The sequence below is a fragment of the Schistocerca americana genome, chromosome 4, assembly GCF_021461395.2.
Source record: "Schistocerca americana isolate TAMUIC-IGC-003095 chromosome 4, iqSchAmer2.1, whole genome shotgun sequence".
NCBI lineage: Eukaryota > Metazoa > Arthropoda > Insecta > Orthoptera > Acrididae > Schistocerca > Schistocerca americana.
In genome coordinates, this window is record NC_060122.1 from 95,435,191 (window position 1) to 95,459,742 (window position 24,552).

General features: G+C 43.8%; 1 protein-coding gene across 1 annotated transcript in view; it reads left to right on the forward strand.

Annotated features, from left to right (window-relative positions):
- Positions 1 to 24,552, forward strand: part of LOC124613277 (tubulin alpha-8 chain-like) — a 65,639-nt gene that overhangs the window by 12,022 nt on the left and 29,065 nt on the right. Inside the window, exon 3 of the mRNA XM_047141971.1 lies at positions 20,714 to 21,015. Within this exon, the coding sequence (XP_046997927.1) occupies positions 20,714 to 21,015 (302 nt within the window). The remainder of the gene's footprint in view (positions 1 to 20,713; positions 21,016 to 24,552) is intronic.

The following is a 24,552-nucleotide window of genomic DNA, read 5'->3' on the forward strand; positions in this document are numbered from 1 at the left end:
GCTTAGTTCGCCCAGTGTGGCTTCGAATGAAATAAGACTCGCACTTGGCGGCCTAACTTCCCAGAATAGTGGCCTCCCGGCCAGCGATGCCATACGCTCATTTCCATTTGGTGAAAAGGAGCTGCTGTTAAAGTATCAGAGCATTAATAATAGTGAAAAATCTTTAAACAACTTCTGTATCATAATGTGGTATATACATACCTGTAGACGCTAATAGCAATTCGTTTAATAGAGCAAACATCTTAGATTTACATTGATCCTGACATCCAAAACGCGATGAATGATGACAATTTTGAGGTGACACGACATAAATATTAACTTACTCACAGTTTGCTTAATAATCAGTTTCTTCTCATGTATTCTGCTTTTTGTCTTAGTACTGCTTCAGTATATGCGCTGAATCTAGTACCATTAATAAAATGTAGCACCAGTTTTGTGTAAAAATAAGATGTGACGGCTGGAGACATACACCATTCCTTATAATAACATAGAGAAAATAAAAGTTTTACACATGTATTCTAGCAACTGATGAATATCTTCCACCCTGTGTGAATTAAAAACCTGATGTGGCAGAGAAAAGGACTCTAACGTAGAAAGATCATTCTGAAGCTACCAGAAGTAAGAGCAGAAAGAATTGTAAATGAAATTCCTCCAGTTTCGCTATTAAGTGACCGGAGGTTAAAGCCGTAACGATCGCATTAATATTGAGAATTTGATGCGCACTCAACAGAGACCGCGGTTCTTCCGTTACATGTTGCTGTTGGCAATTCATTGTCGTTGGTCGTAGCCAACCGGGTGATGGTATACAGTAGCCAATAAAAATCGCTGAACCTTACGATTTCTTTCGTCGGAAGATACAAATTCATTAATTTTTTTATGTGAAGAGTAATTAGAGTAATATCCTTTAATGCTAGTTTGTTAATATTCACAGTCTTGTCTTCCCGAATCTGTCGCGATTTCCGAAGTTGTGGTTAGGTTGGGACTTAATACAATAATTTAAATTCCTGAGAGTGAAGGCAGTTGTTGTTCCGTAATAATTCCCACACAGCGCTGTGTGTGACACCCATTCCACGTGCAACTAATCGATGCTTGATGAAGGCTTGTTATCCACTTCAGTAAGCACTGTTGTTATGCTCCTCGCCGGCCGCGGTGGCCGAGCGGTTCTAGGCGCTCAGTCCGGAACCGCGCGACGGCTACGGTCGCAGGTTCGAATCCTGCCTCGGGTATGGATGTGTGTGATGTTCTTAGGTTAGTTAGGTTTAAGTAGTTCTGAGTTCTAGGGGACTTATGACCACAGCAGTTGAGTCCCATAGTGCTCAGAGCCATTTGAACCATTTTGTTATGCTTCTCGATCATAGTATTGTAGAGAACTTACCCAGTTTACCTAAATGTTGGAACAGTTTTGGGAAGATGGTGTGCGTCTGAGATCTCTTACGTGGGTACTTGACCCAATACAACCTGTCAGAGTCTCTACACACGGTAAATCATACCTGCTAATTTCGCAACCAAATACGACCTCATTTTACTGGGGCTGGTATAGTGTATACTTGACGTAAACACAAACTGCAGTGATTTTTAAATTATAGGTAAGAAAAAAATATTATCTGTCTTTTGCAACTGCATTTATATTATTTCTGTACCAACATGTCTTCCCTAATTGGGTCAGGTACCTTCTGCGATTTTATATATCCTGTCCTTTATGTGTGCTCATTGGCACTTGCGTAAGCACTAGATGAAGCACAATGTAAAGTTTTCAGACAACATCATGTCACACTATAGCATTCGCTGCAAATAATCCTGCTGCGCCTTCTGCAAATATTAAACCATATGCAGAATGCAATCTTAAAGCCCTTAAATTAGACTCCTCTATATGGGGAAAACGACACACTTCAGTACTGCAAACGGATCATCCACAGCCATTAACCTGTCACTTTGCTCTCCTACGCTACCTCATACTGCCCTTCGGGAACTGGCGGGGAAATTGCACTCTGGTGACCATTTTTCCATTTGGATTAACCTGCCACATACTTCAGCAATGGTCACCAACCTACATAAATGGATGTTAAACAAAGCCAGCTGGACGCTTCATATTCCAGCATCAACTACCGTCGCCTGCAGGGCTGCTGATGTCTCTGCCCCGAAGTCGCCTGTTAAACTGGGGGTCGGCCAGTCCCAGACCGTATTGGAGTAAATGGTGGCATTGAGCCATGCAAGGGACAGGTTGGCGGCACTGTGAAAACTCTATCGCAGTCCATCTCTGACATCGCATGCTCGGCTACAAGTTCGGGACGTTATCAGAAAGATAAATCTTCGAAGCACTTTATATCGTCAGCAGAAGTGTGGGAGTCGAATATGAGAGGGTCGAAGGGAAATTTTATGCGTACACTGTAGTGCCAGCACAGGCCAAAGGTATTCCAATCATTACACCGGAAGCTGAAGCCCAATGGCGAAATACTTCAAACAAATCACATCTAATGCCAGTCACTACCTCACATTCCAACGCAGACGAATATAAGCTGATAAGCGTTATCTCTAGCTCGTAACACAACACTAGCACCAGATAAAGTGCGCTACGATATGTTGGAAATTTGAATACTGAATAGAAAAATTATCTCATCATGCTTTTTAACAGACTCTGACCTGAAGAACAATATTCTGATTCGTGGAGGGAAGTAATCCTGTCCCTATCCTGAAAGCCAAGGAGGATCACACCAGCCAAAGCAGTCATCGCAGTGTAGCACTTAGCAGTGGTATGGTGGAGACATTGGAACGAATAGTCAACAGCCGATTAATATGGACTCTAGAAACCAGAAAACTTATCAATCGCCTTCAGTGTGCTTTTCGCACTCAGCAACCTAGTATACCTGGGACCAGGAATACACGAGGCTTTTTTCCATAGACAGCATTTGATAACAGTTTTTGCTATTGAAAAGGCCTATGACACTACATGGGAAAACAATATCGGGACTTCTTCCCATTGTAGTGCGACCCTTTCCTTCAGGACGGCATCTTACGTTCAGAATTGGCACTGCACTTTCAAACTGACGTACCGAGGAGAACGGTGTCCCTCAGGGGACTGTGTTAAATGCTATACTTTTTTACAACAGCCATTAACAGTATAATGTCGGCAGTCAGGAGCCCTGTCCGAGTCTCTCCCTTTGTGGATGATTTTGGAATCTTTTGTTCGTATTTTAGTACGTGCCTTAGCTGCAGATAATTGGAGGTCAGATAGGTCCTCCCTGTTGTTATTTTCCAAGCGTTTGTTTGGTCATGGCTGGGCGGTGACTGTGTCTGCACCACCATCTTGTCTCAAGACCTTGGACTACAGTCAGCGTGTAGGCGTGAGACTGCCGACAGGAGCCTTCAGGGCAACCTTGTACCCACCCTCTATACTGAAGCCGGAGTGCCACCAGCAGATCCTTATAGTGAGACAACTGCGACATGCTTATAAGATACGGTCAGTCTCCGGCCTTTACTCTTCTTGTGCGACCATCGGCAGAGCTAAAGTATGTAAAATCGCAGAGGAGCAACAATACTGAGATTAGAGCAAAGCGTTTTAACGCTGGTCTGGAACAAGAATCCACCCCGGTTAGCAGTAAGGTGAATGGTATTTTTAAAGTTGACGAAGCATAAGAAATCTTGAACACTAATTTTATTTTTAAAGCAGTCTTTTATGGCTTTTTAGATGAGCACCGAAATTTAATACACTATTGGCCATTAAAATTAGTACACCCAGAAGAAATCCAGATGATTCATTGGACAAATATATTACACTAGAACTGACATGTGATTACATTTTCACGCAGTTTGAGTGCATAGATCCTGAGAAATCAGTACCCAGAACAACCACCTCTGGCCGTAAGAACGGCGTTGATACGCCTGCGCATTGAATCAGAGCGAGCTTGGATGGCCTGTACAGGTACAGTTGCCCATATAGCCTGAACATGATACCACAGTTCATAAAGAGTAGTGGCTGGCGTATTGTGAGAATCCAGTTGCTCGGACACCATTGACCAGACGTTTTCAAATGGTGAGAGATCTGGAGAATGTGCTGGCCAGGGCAGCAGACGAACATTTTCTGTATCCAGAAAGGCCCGTACAGGACCTGCAACATGGGGTCGTGCATTATCCTGCTGAAATGTAGGGTTTCGCAGGGATCGAATGAAGGGTAGACCACGGGGCGTAGCACATCTGAAATGTAACGGCCACTGTTCAAAGTGCCCTCAATGCGAACAAGAGGTGACCGAGACGTGTAACCAATGGCACCCATGCCATCACGCCGGGTGATACGCCAGTATGGCGATGACGAATACACGTTTCCAATGCGCCTTCACAGCGAAGTCGCCAAACACGGCTGCGACCACCATGATGCTGTAAACAGAACCTGGATTCATCCGAAAAAATGACGTTTTGCCATTGGTGCACCCAGGTTCGTCGTTGAGTACACCATCGCAGGTGCTCCTGTCTGTGATGCAGCGTCAAGGGTAACCGCAGCCATGGTCTCCGAGCTGATAGTCCATGCTGCTGCAAACGTCGTCGAACTGTTCGTGCAGATGGTTGTCGTCTTGCAAATGTCCCCATCTGTTGACTCACGGCTCGAGACGTGGCTGCACAATCCGTTACAGCCATGCGGATAAGATGCCTGTCATCTCGACTGCTAGTGATACGAGGCCGTTGGGATCCAGCACGGCGTTCCGTATTACCCTCCTGAGCCCACCGATTCCATATTCTGCTAACAGTCATTGGATCTCGACCAACGCGAGCAGCAATGTCGCGATACGATAAACCGGAATCGCGATAGGCTACAATCCGACCTTTATCAAATTCGGAAACGTGATGGTACGCATTTCTCCTCCTCACACGAGGCATCACAACAACGTTTCACCATGCAACGCCGGTCAACTGCTGTTAGTGTATGAAAAATCGGCTGAAAACTTTCCTCATGGCAGCACGTTGTAGGTGTCGCCACCGGCGCCAACCTTGTGTGAATGCTCTGAAAAGCTAATCATTTGCATATCACAGCATCGTCTTCCTGTCGGTTAAATTTCGCTTCTGTAGCACGTCATCTTCGTGGTGTAGCAATTTTAATGCGTAATTATTTACACTGATTGGTCTAATTACGACCTTACTGTCGGTTGCTCTGTCTTCCCTGACAGTGTCGTTAAGATTCCACTTCAGATGAATTTACGGCCTTTGCCACATAGTTCAGTGCAGTCCTAAAGACAACGAAGTAATGACGTTCAATCGACAGTTTATTTTCTTGTCTGCTCTGAGTCCCTAGACCTCTACAGTCAACTCAGTAAATGTATCTAGCCCTGCGTGATACGAAACATGCAATGCGCCCTCCACATATGGTGGGGTGCGATTTCGTATGCCAGCAGAAACACTCTCGTGATTATCCCAAGCACACTGAGTGCAAATTTGTATGTCAATCTGGTGATTCGACCATTTGCACTGCCGTTCATGAAGTGCGTTCCAGGGGGTGTTTTCCAACAGGATAACGCTCGCCCACATCCCATTGCTGTTACCTAATGTGGTCTACAGAGTGTCGATACGTTCCCTGGCCTGCTCCGTCAGTCCTTCCATCGAGCACATGTGGGACATAATCGGACGACGACTCCTACGGCATCTGCAGAAAGCATTAACAGACTCTGTATTGACTGATGGAACTCCATCCCGTTAACTGACATCTGGCACTTGCACAACACAGCCCATGCACGTTACCACGCTCGCATTCAGTATTCTGGCGGTTACACTGGATTTATTGTACCAGCACTTCACATTTGCAATGGCTTATTTCGCACTTACTGATCTTGCAATGCTAATCACTTATATATGTTACCTAGACAAATGTATTCCCGAAGTTTCATTGTTTTATATTAATTATTTTTTAATGTGGCGATTTTTTCCCGTCATTGTGTATCCTCAATATTAATGAAAATTCGGTATATTAGAATTTCGTAATTTTTATGAAATTCACATCACATACTGTTGGAGTAACATTTTGAGTAGGAAGTCATATCCAGAAACAGTACAGGAATAAACAAGTAAAATCCCGTATTCCGCGCCCCCGCGTCTGCTGGATGAAAGAGCGATAGTAATTTGTTTTATCTCTGGGTATTGTTACATTTTTGAGCACCACCAGTTCATCGGCGTACCGTACGGACGATATTTATAATGCTATTTTGTCGAAAACTGACATTTTGAGACTCGTGGCTGTAATACTGTAAAGTTTGTAAATGAAACAGCAATCAGCCATAAGTATGGTTTAACAAGGTTTATTTGGATCAAACCATGACCAGTTTCGGATTTCTTACAAATTCATCTTCAGTTGGTTCTTACATGTTTCGTTGTTTTCTTGCTCGTGCCTCATTTTGTATCTGTTCATAATTTTGTGACTGATCTAGATTCCATCCTTATCTTCACGTTCACATGCTTGTGATGATGTTGTTCTGCGTATTCTGTAATGCGATTAGGAAAAATTATTCTGTTCAATTCATTCTACCGTGTAGAGGGTGACCCAAAAGTCCTCTAACATTTGAAAATTCAGTACTGCACAGAATAATGTAGGTAGAGAGGTAAAAACTGCCACACTTGCTTGAAATGACATGGAGTTTTATTGAAACAAAGTGCACAAAACGGCCTAGAGGTTTGATGCAAAAGGAATATTAGCATAACAATCAATTTTTAGCAAAGACGAAGTTCATTATGTCGGCGTTCATTGATCAACAATACCTGTAGTCGAGGATCAATGTGAAGATGGTGGTGGTGGTGGTTAGTGTTTAACGTCCCGTCGACAACGAGGTCATTAGAGACGGAGCGCATGCTCGGGTTAGGGAAGGATTGGGAAGGAAATCGGCCGTGCCCTTTCTAAGGAACCATCCCGGCATTTGCCTGAAACGATTTAGGGAAATCACGGAAAACCTAAATCAGGATGGCTGGAGACGGGATTGAACCGTCGTCCTCCCGAATGCGAGTCCAGTGTGATCAATGTGAAGAGCATTGTACAGTAGGTACGGCGAGAAATTGCCGTCGGATATCGTCTTTTAGCATTGCTAATGAGGTAGGACGATTGCGCTAGGCATGCGACTTCAGGTAAATCGTCAACCAATAATCACACGGATTGAGGCCTGGGGACTTGGCAGTGGCGGATCAGCACTCGATCCTCACCAATCGATGTGCGCAAGAAACCTTTCACACATGTAGCAATATGGGGTGGAGTGCCATCCCTCATAATACACTCCTGGAAATTGAAATAAGAACACCGTGAATTCATTGTCCCAGGAAGGGGAAACTTTATTGACACATTCCTGGGGTCAGATACATCACATTATCACACTGACAGAACCACAGGCACATAGACACAGGCAACAGAGCATGCACAATGTCGGCACTAGTACAGTGTATATCCACCTTTCGCAGCAATGCAGGCTGCTATTCTCCCATGGAGACGATCGTAGAGATGCTGGATGTAGTCCTGTGGAACGGCTAGCCATGCCATTTCCACCTGGCGCCTCAGTTGGACCAGCGTTCGTGCTGGACGTGCAGACCGCGTGAGACGACGCTTCATCCAGTCCCAAACATGCTCAATGGGGGACAGATCCGGAGATCTTGCTGGCCAGGGTAGTCGACTTACACTTTCTAGAGCACGTTGGGTGGCACGGGATACATGCGGACGTGCATTGTCCTGTTGGAACAGCAAGTTCCCTTGCCGGTCTAGGAATGGTAGAACGATGGGTTCGATGACGGTTTGGATGTACCGTGCACTATTCAGTGTCCCCTCGACGATCACCAGTGGTGTACGGCCAGTGTAGGAGATCGCTCCCCACACCATGATGCCGGGTGTTGGCCCTGTGTGCCTCGGTCGTATGCAGTCCTGATTGTGGCGCTCACCTGCACGGCGCCAAACACGCATACGACCATCATTGGCACCAAGGCAGAAGCGACTCTCATCGCTGAAGACGACACGTCTCCATTCGTCCCTCCATTCACGCCTGTCGCGACACCACTGGAGGCGGGCTGCACGATGTTGGGGCGTGAGCGGAAGACGGCCTAACGGTGTGCGGGACCGTAGCCCAGCTTCATGAAGACGGTTGCGAATGGTCCTCGCCGATACCCCAGGAGCAACAGTGTCCCTAATTTGCTGGGAAGTGGTGGTGCGGTCCCCTACGGCACTGCGTAGGATCCTACGGTCTTGGCGTGCATCCGTGCGTCGCTGCGGTCCGGTCCCAGGTCGACGGGCACGTGCACCTTCCGCCGACCACTGGCGACAACATCGATGTACTGTGGAGACCTCACGCCCCACGTGTTGAGCAATTCGGCGGTACGTCCACCCGGCCTCCCGCATGCCCACCATACGCCCTCGCTCAAAGTCCGTCAACTGCACATACGGTTCACGTCCACGCTGTCGCGGCATGCTACCAGTGTTAAAGACTGCGACGGAGGTCCGTATGCCACGGCAAACTGGCTGACACTGACGGCGGCGGTGCACAAATGCTGCGCAGCTAGCGCCATTCGACGGCCAACACCGCGGTTCCTAGTGTGTCCACTGTGCCGTGCGTGTGATCATTGCTTGTACAGCCCTCTCGCAGTGTCCGGAGCAAGTATGGTGGGTCTGACACACCGGTGTCAATGTGTTCTTTTTTCCATTTCCAGGAGTGTAGTTGAACCTTCCAACACCTGTTTAGCAGCTAGGCTAGCGATGATGCGATTCTGTAACTTCTCGTGGCACCTGGCACCTGACGCTGACAGTTTGAAAGGCTGCAAACCGAATTTCCTCGAAGAAAAGTAGTCCGATCGCAACTGATATGGTAAATCCACACCATACCGTGACTTTCTCGTCAGGCATTGGGGTTACCAAGACAGTTATAGGATTTTAGGTAGTCCAGATTATGCTGTTGTGAGTGTTGGTGTCCAGCGCCATCTGTTGGCCGGTTTCTGCACTCGTTTTCGTTTCAATAAATACCCATGTAATTTCAGGCGCAAGTGTCAAGACCTCTCTGTCTATATTACTCCGTGAGTTAGCGCATCTTCAAACGTTAGGGTCACGCTGTACAATGGTACACTGGTCATATACCAGGACTCTTTTGAAGAGATAACCCACAGCAGAAAAAATAGAGCATAGCATCGAATAAGATGTCCAAACAGATGTTTCAGAATTTCGAATGACTACAGTTTTCGCTTCGAAAAATTTTCTCTGTGTGGGACGGTGTCGTTCAAGGCTCAGATGTCTTCTTCTCTAAAGATACTCACATATTTCTCCGGTTTTTACAGAGAGGAACACATCACAATCTTCGGGCACCGGCATTTCTGGCATAGATGCTTCTCGTCTTTAACACGATAGTTCAAAATGGTTCAAATGGCTCTGAGCACTATGGGACTTAACATCTGTGGTCATCAGTCCCCTAGAACTTAGAACTACCTAAACCTAACTAACCTAAGGACATCACACACATCCATGCCCGAGGCAGGATTCGAACCTGCGACCGCAGCAGCCGCGCGGAACACGATAGTTCGATTTTTTTACATACAGGTGTGTCATTTTCATCTTCCTTTATACTAGTACCTGCCTCAACGGAAAACATAAAACTTTAGTTGAAAATAAAACTTTGGTTAAAAAGTAGGGAGTAATCAAGTAACTGGAAATGCGGAAAACTGATTTGGCAACATTTCGTTCTTACGACAGAGACGATAAAGCCCGACGTTTTCTGTTTCTCTTAGCTCACTCATAGTTATTCAAGTAACAAAGACTTCACTGCTGTTCCTTATCTCCGGTTCACACGAGTAGCAAAAGAGCTCAAGTTCCTTCTTTCTCTCACGCAGGTCGGGGCGTCTGTTTACTCAAACAATTCGCGTGCAGCGTCCGAGTGGCACATACTTCCCATGCGCAGCTAGTTCTTTTCCATCATGGCTGCTGTTCTACGTTTGTTCAAACATAATAATATTTTCTTCAGGATGTTCACACTGTGTTGTCACTAGCTTTACGTCGTCATACTATTTTTTGCCAAAACACTGCTCATTGTCAGGCCAGTGCTCATAGTAAAGTTCTCTGTCACTATTCCTTTGTCTTGGGATCTATTACTCCTGGGATTTTCAAGTACGCGTCGTGGCCACTATACAGGACAAAGGTCTCTTTCGCAGGAATAAATATCTTTCTAGATATCCGAGATGCGTAATGAGTCCTAGCTCAATCCATAGATAACCGATTCGAGTCAGATCGTGTAGGAAATGTTTATCGCAGTAATTCAACTCTGTAAGGAGAAAAGAAGAAATGACGACGACGTGCAGTTCCTGATCACCATACTCGACTGTACTCTCGTTGCTTCATTTCTAAACCTGTCTGCTAGAGAGATGATTAGAGCAACATGTGCTTATCTAGCAGACTGGACGTGAAGACTACCAACAGCCGAAGTGAATCACTGAAATGTGTTTAATTTACATACTTCCACCCTCTAACATTTCGTGACATGTGTCATGACAACTTTGTTCACGCACGGACAATATTTGCACATCAAAAGCGAGGCAGCTAAGCCACATATAACAGGCCCCATATAGCCCTCTCTTTAACAAGCTGGGTACTATTACACGGTATCGCAGTGCATTTGCTAACTTATAAGGTTTATGGGTGAGAACAAAAACTTGTTTCAGAAGAAATGCATAATCTATCTAGTGAACCCAAAAGAGAGGAATGGTCTTTGCTGTGAACACATCCTAAACTGTTATTCAATAACACGTGCTTGTGAACACATCCTAAACTGTTATTCAATAACACGTGCTTGTGAACACATCCGAAACTGCTATTCAGAAACACCTGCAAGCGCTTGTGACTTACATCTTCCGTAGGTTCCCCGAACAGCTAAAAGCTATTATACAGTATGTTCCGGCTTTCAAATGCACACTGTAGTTTTCAACCTAGCAAACATCTTCTGTTTTCTGCAGTAGTTCATCAGGAAAGAAGGAAGGAGGGAAGATGGTTTTACGCCTAGCAGACGACAAAGTTATTAGGGACGGAGCACAAGCTCTGTTTGAGGAGGAAATCGTCCGTCGCCTCCTCAAAGGGACCATCCGCAATTTGTCTTAATTAGTTTAGGGAAACCATGGAAAACCTAAATCTTGATGGCCGGCCGGAATTCGAACCGCTGACCTCCCGATTGCAAATCCAGTGTCTTGGACATCACGCTCGGTAGAAGTGTTTCAGTTGCACTTAATAATGTATCTGATTTGCCACTGATTTCAGTGTATGACACCCTATAAATCCAGAATGAATTGTCGCTCTGCAGCGGAGTGTGCGCTGATGTGAAACTTCCTGGTAGATTGGAACTGTGCTGGGCAGGGGCTCGAACCTAGGACCTTTACCTTTCACTGGCAAGTGCTTTATCGACTGAGCTATCCACAATCTGTCCTCACATAGGTCCCAGGTTCGAGTGCCGGTCAGGCGCATTGTTTTAATCCTATAACTGTTCTTACAAGATTACTTCAGTTCCACTTGGGAGTGATATAGTATTTGCCACTTGAGAGTAACATAGTATTTGTAACTTACTAAAATGTGTTTCATGTAAGGAAAGCGGCCCATGTCAATATGATTCAAACCAGTTTATATGGTCCAGTCATCTCGATTTGAGTTTGCCGTGGTTCACCTCAGATCATTTCAGATGAATGTTGTGTTGGTTCCTAGCACGAGACCGTAATTGAAATGTCCACCTTCCTCACTCATTTTTGAAATATGTCAAGTTAAGTAAAGTCTCATGTAATTGGTTGTTATATTCTTTATTGCAATTTCACATACACTGTTGCTCGTTAGAATGGAAAATAAGTCCCGAGTTACCAAAAACTGAGAAACAAAATTTTTGCTTTTAATCTCCACTTTCACCGAATTTTCTGGCTGCCCTTGCCCTGAACGGTTTATCTCTAGATTTCTACTGCCGTGCCCAGTTCCCATAGACCTCCATGCCCTGAGAAAACTGACTCCTGTACTGAAAATGACGGTTGAAGTTGCTAAAGGAAGGAAGGAAGATTGGTTTTAACGTCCCGGTTGGTGTTGTTGGAACAGATGTAATATGTCACTGTCTCTATGATGATGCCGTCTGCTCAGGGTGCTTATTTTCTCCCAGCGCTTTAGGTGTAACTTATTCTTTCGTCAATAACATGCGCACTGCGATTAATCTAGGGAGCACTGTGCCACGAGTGTTCGCTGATATACTATCTGTTAAAAATATTCGGTCCCAATACACTCGCTGCTAACCATTTTCTAGTACATTTTGAGGAATCTTTGTTGTAATTATGTTCTATATCGCCCAAAATGGAATTACTTCCTCTTTTGTTTGCAAGATACCATATTTCGTCCGCCCTTGGTACCATAAAGTATGCGCATAAGGTTTCTTACGACTTACAAAATAGAACATTATCTTCTTTTCGATTTGTACGTCCTTTGTACCTGGAGTTGAGGAGACGTTATAAATAACTTCCATTTCATTCAATATATCTAGACTTTGACTCTGTTATTGGTTCGATAGTTCTTGTCGGCTGTGTGTTCAGAAGTTCCTGACGATGTTGTCACAGTACCGTTCCAGCATAGTACCGTTCCAGTTTTTTTGACATTTTACCAGCTTCAAGCCCACCAATATGTCTTCTCAGATCTTCAGTCTTGGTCATCAACCGCTGTTCTCATGGTGACGTAGGTCTGTCGGCATTTTTCCTTGATAAAGCTCCTTATATCAAAACAGGGTGCAAATCCCTTTAGCTGTTGCTGATTCTCGGATATGAAGGGATTAGCTCTCAGTTCATTATAATTATTCAACAGCTGTTCTATTTTTTTGAAAATACACATATAGCCCAGGTACTCACAAGTCATTTCGCGAATCTTTTACTTCGAATTCAGTCACTATCCTAATCATTTGTTTGCAGATCTACTACGAGCTTTCCCGTTTCTGTCTTGTCAAACGTCTCATTTAATTCAGACATGATTGTTTGGTTCTCAGTGATGATTTCTTCATCTTCTGTTCTGATATGAAATGTGCTCGTCTGGCTGAAGATTTCTTTCCACTTCCCGCTAATAACGTCTTGTCAGGTATTATATCGGTGCTCAGATTGAACCTCAACTGAACGGCACCACGTTGATCTGTCACGTACAATTATTTGTGTTTGTTGTATTTAGGTATTTATGAAGAATTCAAAGTTGCGCTATGAATCGGAGCCACGTTCTACTGTTGATCCCACTATTACTGCCTAAGCAAGCCGTTTCAAACATCTGCTGAATGCATGAATTTATTTATTTATTTATTGTTTTCTTGAAAGGTTCATTAGTCTTTCGATTTTGTTTGATACAATCCCCCACGACTTCCCCTCCTTTGACAACCTCTTCATTTCAGAGCAGCATCCATCTTACATCGTCAATTATTTGTTGGATGTATTCCAGTCCCCTTCTTCCCCTACAGGTTTTACCCTCTAAAACTCAATCTAGTGCCATGGAAGCTATGCCCTGATGTCTTAACACATATCTAATGCTCCTATCTGTTCTCGTTAACGTTTCTCAAACATTACTTTCGTATCTCATTTTGTGGAGAAACTTGTTATTTCTCATTCTATCAGTCCACCTAATTTCAGCACCCTTGTTCTCTGATTTTCTCACTCGCTTCCATACATCGCTGCAATAAAGACTTCATTTTCATCAATTTCATTCTCAAATTAAGGCCAATGCTTGGTTCTAACTTTTTTTATCGAGGAATGTTGTTTTCTCTTATGCTAGTCTGCTTCTTATTTCCTTATGTCCTTATTTCTTCTGACGTAGCTATTTTGCTTCCAAAGTAGTACATTATCCCCAATTTTGATGTTAAATTTGTCGTTAAGCTCATTCCTGCAGCTCCCCAATATTTTCGTCTTCCTTCGGTTTATCTTTGATTCATATTCTTTTCTCAGTTTCTCCATTTCAAAAAGTCCTGTAAGTCATTTCTTCTCTTTCACTGAGGATAGCAAAGTCATCAGCGAATCGTAACAATGATATTCTTTCATCTTGATTTTTAGTCGCAACTCCCTTTTAGTCACTCGTTGTTTCTTCTATATACAGACTGAACAGATGAGGAAATAGACGGCACCGTTACCTTGCGCCCTTTTTAATCTGAGCACTTCTCTCTAGGTCTTCCAATCTTATTGTTCCGTCTTGGTTTTTGGACAAACTGTGATAAGGGACAACCAAATGAAAACGAGAGAATGGGGACAAAAGTAAGTAAACTGCTTATTATTTCAAAAGTAATCGCCATAACTGTTAATATATTTATCCCACTGGGGACAAGCTGGTCAGTGCCTCAATGATAAAATGTCTGCGATTGCCTACGAAACCATCATTGTACCCAGACGTGCATCACGAATGTCTTTCTTCAGGGCTCCAAAATTATAGAAATGGGATGGGGAAGGATTGGGACGTATGCAGGCTTCCCAGCGAAACGTCTGCAGCGTACTCGCAACAGCCTTGGCAACATGTGTGAAGAAGCTTCGTTTTCACTTTGCCGCCACTGATATAACTTCTGTCTCTCGTCTTCTTCCAGTATCCATTGTCGAATGCTTCTTTTTAGGTCGAAAAACCCTATAAAAGAGGTCTTCGTGTTTCAGTTATGTATTGTTTCCACTGTCAAAAGTAGAATCAGAACTGTCTCTGACGTGTCTTCATCTTTTATAAAGCTAAAGTGATCTTCATCTAACAAGATGCATGAGCTGCGAAGCTGATTGCGCGATAATTCTCACATTTATCAAACCTTGCTGTATTTGACATTTTGTGGATGATATTATTCCGAAAATCCAATGGCATTTATCCAGTCTCATGGATTCTACGCATTAAGCTGAAAAATCGTTTGGTTATCACTTTCCTCAATCATTTTACAAATTCTGCAGGGACGTTATCTATACCTTCTGCAAGGATATACCATCTCCAATGCCCGGTTCAGTATTCTAAATGTGTTATTTCGATCACTATCTAACATACTGCATTGGTGGGTGTCTTCTGTATCCCTTGGAGTTTTGACAGGTCATACCTTGGACGAACCATCAAGACAGTGGAAGACTGGCGTTTTTTTTCGGGAGGGGGAGGGGGGGGGGAGGGGGGGAAGCAGTCTTCTGACTGATTTGATGTGGCCCACCACAAATTTCCCTCCTGTGCCAACCTCATTATCTCAGAGCAGAACTTGCAACCTACGTCCTCAATTATTTGCTAGATGTATTCCAGTCTGTTTTCCTCTACAGTTTTTGTCCTCTACAGCTCCCTCTAGTACCACGGAAGTCATTCCCTCATGCCTTAACAGATGTCCTATCATCCTGTCCTTTCTCCTTGTCAGTGTTTTGCACATATTCCTTTCCTTTCCGATTCTGCGCAGAACCTCCTCATTCCTTACCTTATCAGTGCACCTAATTTTCAACATTCGTCTGTAGCACCACATCTCAAACACTTCGATTCTTTTCAGTTCCGGTTTTCCCACAGTTCATGTTTCACTTCCATACAATGCTGTACTCCAGACGTACATTCTCAGAAACTTCTTCCTCAAATTAAGGCCTATGATTGATACTAGTAGACTTCTCTTGACGAGGAATGCCCTTTTCGCCATTGCTGGTCTGCTTTTGATGTCCTCTTTGCTCCGTCCGTCATTGGTAATTTTACAGCTTAGGTAGCAGAATTTCTTAACTTCATCTACTTTGTGTCATTAATCCTGATGTTAAGTTTTCTCGCTGTTGTCATTTCTGCTACTTTCGTCTTTCTTCGATTTACTCTCAACCATATTTTGTACTCATTAGATTGTTCACTCCATTCAACATCACGTAATTCTGCTTCACTTTCACTCAGGATAACAATCTCATCAGCGAATCGTATCGTTGATATCCTTTCACCTTTCCACTCCTGAACCTTTCTTTTATTTCTATCATTGCTTCTTGGATGTACAGATTGAACGTAGGGGCGAAAGACTACATCCCTGTCTTACACCCTTTTTAATCCGAGCATTCCTTTCTTGGCCCTCCACTCTTATTATTCCGTCTTGGTTCCTGTACATATTGTATATTACCTTTCTCTCCCTAGAGCTTACCCCTATTTTTCTCAGAATTTCGAACATCTTGCTCCATTTTACACTGTCGAAAGCTTTTTCCACGTCGACAAATCCTATGAACGTGTCTTGATTTTTCTTTAGTCTTGCTTCGGTTATCAACCGCAACGTCAGAGTTGCCTCTCTGGTGCCTTTACCTTTCCTAAACCCAAACTAATCGTCATTTAGCACATCCTCAGTTTTCTTTTCCATTCTTCTGGATATGATTGTCAGCAACTTGGATGCATGAGCTATTAAGCTGATTGTGCGATAATTCTCGCACTTTTCAGCTCTTTTGCAGTCTTCGGAATTGTGTGGATGATATTTTTCCGAAAGTCAGATGGTATATCGCCAGACTCATACATTCCACACACCAACGTGAATAGTTGTTTTATTCCCACTTCCCCAATGATTTTAGAAATTCTGATGGGTTATTATCCATCCCTTCTGCCTTATTTGATCTTAAGTCCTCCAAAGCTCTTTTAAATTCTGATTCTAATACTGGATCCCCTGTCTCTTCTAAATCGACTCCTGTTTCTTCTTCTATCACATCAGACAAATCTTCCCCATCATAGAGGCTTTCAGTGTGTTCTTTTCACCTATCTCCTATCTGCTCTCTCCTCTGCATTTAACAGCAGAATTCCCGTTGGACTCGTAATGTTACCACCCTTGCTTTTAATGTCACTGAAGGTGTTTTTGATTTTCCTGTATGCTGAGTCTGTCCTTCCGACAATCATTTATTTTTCGATTTCTTCATTTTTTCATACCGCCATTTCGTTTTAGCTTCCCTGCACTTCCCATTTATTTCATTCCTCAGCGACTTGTATTTCTGTATTCTTGAGTTCCCCAGAACGTTTTTGTTCTTTCTCCTTTCATCGATCAACTGAAGTATTTCTTCTGTTACCCATGGTTTCTTTACAGTTATCTTCTTTTTACCTATTTTTGTCTTTCCAATTTCTGTGATGGCTCTTTTTGGAAATGTCAATTCCTCTTCAACTGTATTGCCTAATGAGTTATTCCTTATTACTGTAACTAAAGCCTTAGAGAACTTCAAGCGTATCTCGTCATTCCTTAGTACACCCATATCCCACTTAATTGCGTATTGATTCTTCCTTATTAATGTCTTAAACTTCAGCCTACTCTTCATCACTACTATATTGTGACCTGCTCCTGGGTACGCTTTACAATCCAGTATCTGAATTCGGAATCTGTCTGACCATGATGTAATCTGATTGAAACCTTCTCGTGTCACCCTGCCTTTTCCAAGTATACCTCCAACTCTTGTAATTCTTGAACAGAGTAGTCGCTATTATTAGCTGAAATTTATTACAGAACTCAATTAGTCTTTCTCTTCTCTCATTCCTTTTGCCAAGCTTATATTCTCCTGAAACCTTTTCTTCTACTCCTTCCCCTAAAAATACATGCCAGTCCCCCATGACTACTAGATTTTCATCTCCCTTTACGCACTGTTTTACCCTTTCAATATCCTCATATGCTTTCTCTACAGATGTACCGAGCGTAAATGTCACATAAGCTTACTAGAGCCGATCAAATTTGCTATTGTATGACATTGCCTTGGCACTGATCATCCTATGGAATATAACAGCACAGAGATATTGGTAAACACTTCCAGATATTGGGATAGTGTTAGTAAGGAAACAGTTGAGATTAAATTAGCGAGTGGCCTTACAAATAGAGGTGGAGGTTTTTGCCTAAATTCTGTTGAGACATCTGCTCTCTCACTGATCAAATAATAGAGGGACACTGTTAATGCTACCAAACCGAATGGTAATTTATATGTTATCGATAATCCCTGCGCTGGTCATCTTTGGTTGTGTGGTGGCGCTAGTGTTTACAGTCTGTGCGCGCGTGCGTGTGTGTTGTTTTTATGCACATTCCCCACATATCGAGGTTTTAAATATCTTTGCTGATCTATTCTGATCTGATCTGATTCCCCACATATCGAGGTTTTAAATCTCTTTGCTGATCTATCTCGTTGCATTTGCGCCTTGGAAATGGCAGGCTGTGCAGCTGTCGAAATATCGGTGGTTGTCGACGACATCACCCGATCTCAGTCCCGTAGATTGTTTGAGCATCGTAAATTACGATTGCAGTGGGCACAGGATGAAAGAGACTGGACAATAGATCAATGGAAATGTGTCGCCTGGTCGGACGAATCACGTCCCTTGTTTCACCAGGTCGATGGTCGCGTCCAAACACTCCGTCTCCCAGGCCATCGACGCACCCCGGTGAGGACAGTATAATACTATGGAGGACTTTCACCTGGGCTCCCATAGGACATGTGAACCATTCCATACAACCCTTTCTTCTACTTTCTTTCCCTTTTTGCAGTTATTTCTTCAGTTTTGGACGCCTTCTTGACAATTTTATTTTGTTTATTATTATTATTATTATTGTGTTTCGCTTATGGGTCAGCTAGTAATTATTGTAAGATGCATTTATCACTCTGATATTTGATCATTTTTCTTTTGACTCTGCTTCTTTTTGTCTACATGCTATGCCTAACGTAGTTCATTTGCCCATTTTTCACAAGTTGGCCATTTCACATACCAATGTACCGTGACAGCTATGGACTACATGAACATTATTGCTGACCACTTGCGCCCCTTCATGCTCCATGTCTCCGCCGACGGTACTGTTCGTATCACAAGGCCACAATCGTGCTACAGTGGTTTGAGGAACATGAGAGCGTGATACTGAACTCACGGTGATGTTTTGACCACCAAATTTGCCTGATCTGCACGTGATGGATACATGTTGGACGATATCAGATGCCGGCTTAGCGCTCACACATCAGCGGCCTGTAATTTACGGGAACTGCACGACCTATGCATAGACATCGGGTGCAACATATCTCCGGAAGCCGTTCAGGGACATTTCGAACCCGCGACACCCAGGATCGCTGCTGGGTTGCGCTCCAAAGGTGGGTCAAAAAGCTATTAGCCATGTAATCATAATGTTTTGGCGTTCTCTCCCTCCCTCTCTCTCTCGTTCTCTCTTCCTCTCTCCCCTTATTTCTCTCTCTCTCTCTATGTGTGTGTGTGTGTGTGTGTGTGTGTGTGTCAGATGTCGACCTTAGTCGTAGTGTAATTTGCGTAATATTCCGTTTTCGATCTTCATATTAAGAATCTGGCTGAATAAATATCTGGGGACAAATGAAAAAATAAAAATATTATCCCCCGCCCCTTCCTCGACCCATAACACACTACTAGCCATTAAAATTGCTACACCAATAAGAAATGCAGATGATAAACGGGTATTCATTGGACAAATATAGTATACTATAACTGACATATGATTACATTTACACGCAATTTGGGTGCATAGATCCTGACAGTACCCAGAACAACCACCTCTGGCCGTAAGAACGGCCTTGATACGCCTGGGCATTTAGTCAAACAGAGCTGGGATGGCAGCTTCAACACGATACCATAGTTCATCAAGAGTAGTGACTGGCGTATTGTGACGCGCCAGTTGCTCGGCCACCATTGACCAGAAGTTTTCAGTTGGTGAGAGATCTGGAGAATGTGCTGGCCAGGGCAGCAATCGAACATTTTCTATATCCAGAAAGGCCCGTACAGGACCTGCAACATGCGGTCGTGCATTATCCTGCTGAAATATAGGGTTTCGCAAGGGTCGAATGAAGGGTAGAGGCACGGGTCGTAACACATCTGAAATGTAATGTCCACAGTTCAAAGTGCCGTCAATGCGAACAAGAGGTGACCGAGACGTGTAACCAATGACACCCCATACCATCACGCCGGGTGATACGCAGGTACAGCGATAACGAATACACGCTTCCAATGTGCGTTCACTGCTATGTCGCGATCATCATGATCCTGTAAACAGAACCTGGATTCATCCGAAAAAATGACGTTCTGCCATTTGTGCACCCAGGTTCGTCGCTGAGTATACCATCGAAGGCACTCCTGTCTGTGATGCAGTGTCAAGGGTAACCACAGCCATGGTCTCGGAGCTGATAGTCCATGCTGCTGCAAACGTCGTCGAACTGTTCGTGCAGATGGTTGTTGTCTTGCAAACGCCCCAATCTGTTGACTCAGGGATCGAGACGTGGCTGCACGATCCGTTACAGCCATGCGGATAAGACGCCTGTCATCTCGACTGCTAGTGATACGAGGCCGTTGGAATCCAGCACGGCGTTCCGTATTACCCTCCTGAACCCACCGATTCCATATTCTGCTAACAGTCATTGGATCTCGACCAACGCGAGCAGCAATGTCGCGATACGATGAACCGCAATCGCGATAGGCTACAATCCGACCTTTATCAAAGTCGGAAACGTGATGGTACGCATTTCTCCTCCTTACACGAGGCATCACAACAACTTTTCACCAGGCAACGCCGGTCAACTGCTCTTTGTGTATTAGAAATCGGTTGGAAAGTCTCCTCATGTCAGCACGTTGTAGGTGTCACCACCGGCGCCAGTCTTGTGTGACTGCTCTGAAAAGCTAATCATTTGCATATCACAGCATCCTCTTCCTGTTGGTTAAATTTCGCGTCTGTAGCACGTCGTCTTCCTGGTGTAGCAATTTTAATGGCCAGCAGTGTATTTTGAAAAATGGAGCTAGTTGGACATCTTCTTAGTCGTTTTTGTAATTTAACGTGCGCAGACGAGGTGCGGACGGGCAGCCACCGCGACCTGTACCACCCGCAGTCGCTGGTGGCCGGCAAGGAGGATGCGGCCAACAACTACGCGCGCGGCCGCCACTCGATCGGCGGCGAGATGATCGACACGGTGCTGGACCGCGTGCGCAAGGTGGTCGACGGCTGCGAGAGCCTGCAGGGCTTCCTGCTCTTCCACTCGTTCGGCGGCGGCACCGGCTCCGGCTTCACCTCGCTCGTCATGGAGAAGCTCTCCGAGGAGTTCTCCAAGAAGAGCAAGCTCGAGTTCGCCGTCTACCCTGCGCCACAGGTACGGCTTCCTTCTCCAGCGAGAGCATCTACATCTACATACATACTCCGCAATCCACCATACGGTGCGTGGCGGAGGGTACCTCGTACCACAACTAGCATCTTCTCTCCCTTTTCCACTCCCAAACAGAACGAGGGAAAATGACTGCCTATATGCCTCTGTACCAGCCCTAATCTCTCTTATCTTATCTTTGTGGTCTTTCTGCGAAATGTAAGTTGGCAGCAGTAAAATTGTACTGCAGTCAGCCTCAAATGCTGATTCTCTAAATTTCCTCAGTAGGGATTCACGAAAAGAACGCCTCCTTTCCCCTAGAGACTCCCACTCGAGTTCCTGAAGCATTTCCGTAACACTCGCGTGATGATCAAACCTACCAGTAACAAATCTAGCAGCCCGCCTCTGAATTGCTTCTATGTCCTCCCTCAATCCGACCTGATAGGGATCCCAAACGCTCGAACAGTACTCAAGAATAGGTCGCACCAGCGTTCTATAAGCGGTCTCCTTTACAGATGAACCACTTCTTCCCAAAATTCTACCAATGAACCGAAGTCGACCATCCGCCTTCCCCACAACTGCCATTACGTGCTTGTCCCACTTCATATCGCTCTGCAATGTTACGCCCAAATATTTAATCAACGTGACTGTGTCAAGCGCTACACTACTAATGGAGTTTTCAGACTTTACGGGATTCTTTTTCCTATTCGTCTGCATTAATTTACATTTATCTATATTTAGAGTTAGCTGCCATGCTTTACACCAATCACAAATCCTGTTCAAGTCATCTTGTGTCCTCCTACAGTCACTCAACGACGACACCTTCCCGTACACCACAGCATCATCAGCAAACAGCCACACATTGCTATCCACCCTGTCCAAAAGATCGATTATCTAGATAGAAAACAACAGCGGACCTACCACACTTCCCTGGGGCACTCCAGACGATACCCTCACCTCCGATGAACACTCACCATCGAGGACAACGTACTGGGTTCTATTACTTAAGAAGTCAGTGGTGGAATGCGTCTCGTTTACTGATAACACAGCAGTCCGTAGACTATGTGGGAACTCTTGTTCGTATTTAGGTAAGGTAAACCTTTCAGTTTTTTTGTACTTATATTTATTTGATTCGTTATGCAGGTTCCAAGCAGTCAACCAGCAGGGATTTGCTATTTAGAAACCCCTCTGTAGCCGAGGTCGCTGAAGTACGCTTGTGCGGCTCTGCTCGACTCAGAGGTAGTTGGTTCGAATCCTAATAGCAGAAAGAATTTTCATCCGCAATATTTGGCCGGCAGCGGGTGGAGAGGCAATGGCAGGAAACCTATCAAAGTCACCAATTAAAGACTGACATGGGAAGTTGTAACACGATCGGCCCCGGCAATCGTCGACAATGTTAACTTTCTCTGAAGGGTTTAGCCTGACCGTGACTGTATATGATGACAAGGAATCAGACTGTACTTTCGTAATGGCGAAATAAGCGAAACAGTTACAACAACAAAGCAAACTGGTTTTTAACTGACGTTCTACAAATACGAAAATAAACTATATATATATATATATATATATATATATATATATATATATATATATATATATATATATATGCGGTCGCCAGCCTAATTAGGCAATGCGGTATCAAGTTTTATGGCAAAGTGGAAATAAACCCCTAAGAAAACTAACCTCACTTGATACACTAACTAATCTCTTCTAACACAGTTACTCTCAATATTATACAGTAACTCTCCCTAGCAAACAACACAACAGTTAACCCTTATGCAGAACACAGAATGACCAATAAAGGAAAAGTAGTACACACCGTCTCACAATAACACTTGCTGTTGACAAAAACTACTAAAAATTGTTCAAATGGTTCTGAGCACTATGGGACTTAACATCTGAGGTCACCGGTTCCCTAGAACTTCGAACTACTTAAACCAAACTAACCTAAGGACATCACACACATCCATGCCCGATGCAGGATTCGAACCTGCGAACGCAGCGGTCGCGCGGTTCCAGACTGAAGCGCCTTGAACCGCTCAGCCACACTGGCCGGCACACAAAAACTACTATCTAATGTAATGAACAAATGTAGAAGTGCAGAATATGAACCTACTAAAAAAGTCTAACTGGCAATAGTATGAACTACTATTGTTTTAATTAACTATCACAAAAAATATCATGATTTCAAACAGTACTTATTACTATGGTCTTCAGAAACTTGCACATGAAGTTACTCTATACAAATGGGTAGTACTGTTATTATTTATAAGTTTTGGTGCAGAATAAATGATTGTACTGATTGCTACACTTGCTCAGAAGGAACCTCTACTTTCATTTATCACACTAGTTAAGTAGCTTATAGGGTCCCTTAAACTGGTATGGTTTGAAGAACCATAATCAGTTGTAAATACTAACACACAAAATTAAGAAAATGGCAAATATAACTTCTTGGAGTTGTAAATGTAACCAAATATGGCCAGTTATGATACCAAAGTCGATAGGCCACTTTACATTCCATCCGAGGCTAATTTACATGTTCGCAAGCTCTTCTAGCCTCAATTTATACCTTTACAATAACCACAAGAAGCTGACCAAGGCTGCCGTTGACCACTCAGTATCACAGTCAGAGCTCGATTTGCCACTCATCGCCGGCCAATGTGACCGAGCGGTTCTAGGCGCTTCAGTCCGGAACCGCGCGACTGCTACGGTCGCAGGTTCGAACCCTGCCTCGGGCATGGGTGTCTGTGATGTCCTTAGATTAGTTAGGTTTAGGAAGTTCTAAGTTCTAGGGGACTGATTACCTCAGACGTTAATTACCATAGTGCTCAGAGCCATTTGAACCATTTGCCACTCACCACAAAGGAATCAAGCGGCTCGCGCGCCAGGTCCACCTCTTCCAGTCCCACCAAATTACTTCTGTAGCGGCAGGGCTTTACTACAGGTTATACATTTAGTTTCGCTACTTATGGAGCAGTAAAATATACAGAGTTTTTACAAATTATTACACACACAGACTATTACATAGAAAAACCAAGAGGTACAGTTACAATACAATTTCTTAAAATTCCAAAATAATTAACATAATAACCAAAGATCTTGACTACGCAGATATACTAGTGTACAATGTCAGCAGAGAACTTATACACAAAATACATAAATTATTGGTGTTACAAAGTGCGTGACCTCTAACGCTAAGAACCGCACGAAAATGCGCTTAGAATATAAATCGCTCATCCCAAAAACACTTGTATCAGCCATTTGCATACAAAGTTACGCTTCTTACAATGGGAGACATTTGAATGGTCAGCAATTCAAGGTCTTAACACAGGACCTTTGGTAACACGAAGAAACAAAATATCGATGTAATAGGACCAAAACCACATATTACTACATTTCTCTCTGCTTAAAATAAATACGCTATCTGAACAACCAACTTTTTCTCCTGGTTTGATAGTATTGCGCAGCTACTCAATCTCCAAAGTGAAAGTCTGGGATTTCGGTGAAGTGGTCAACGCAAAGTGGAACAGAAAATATGCTGAAGTA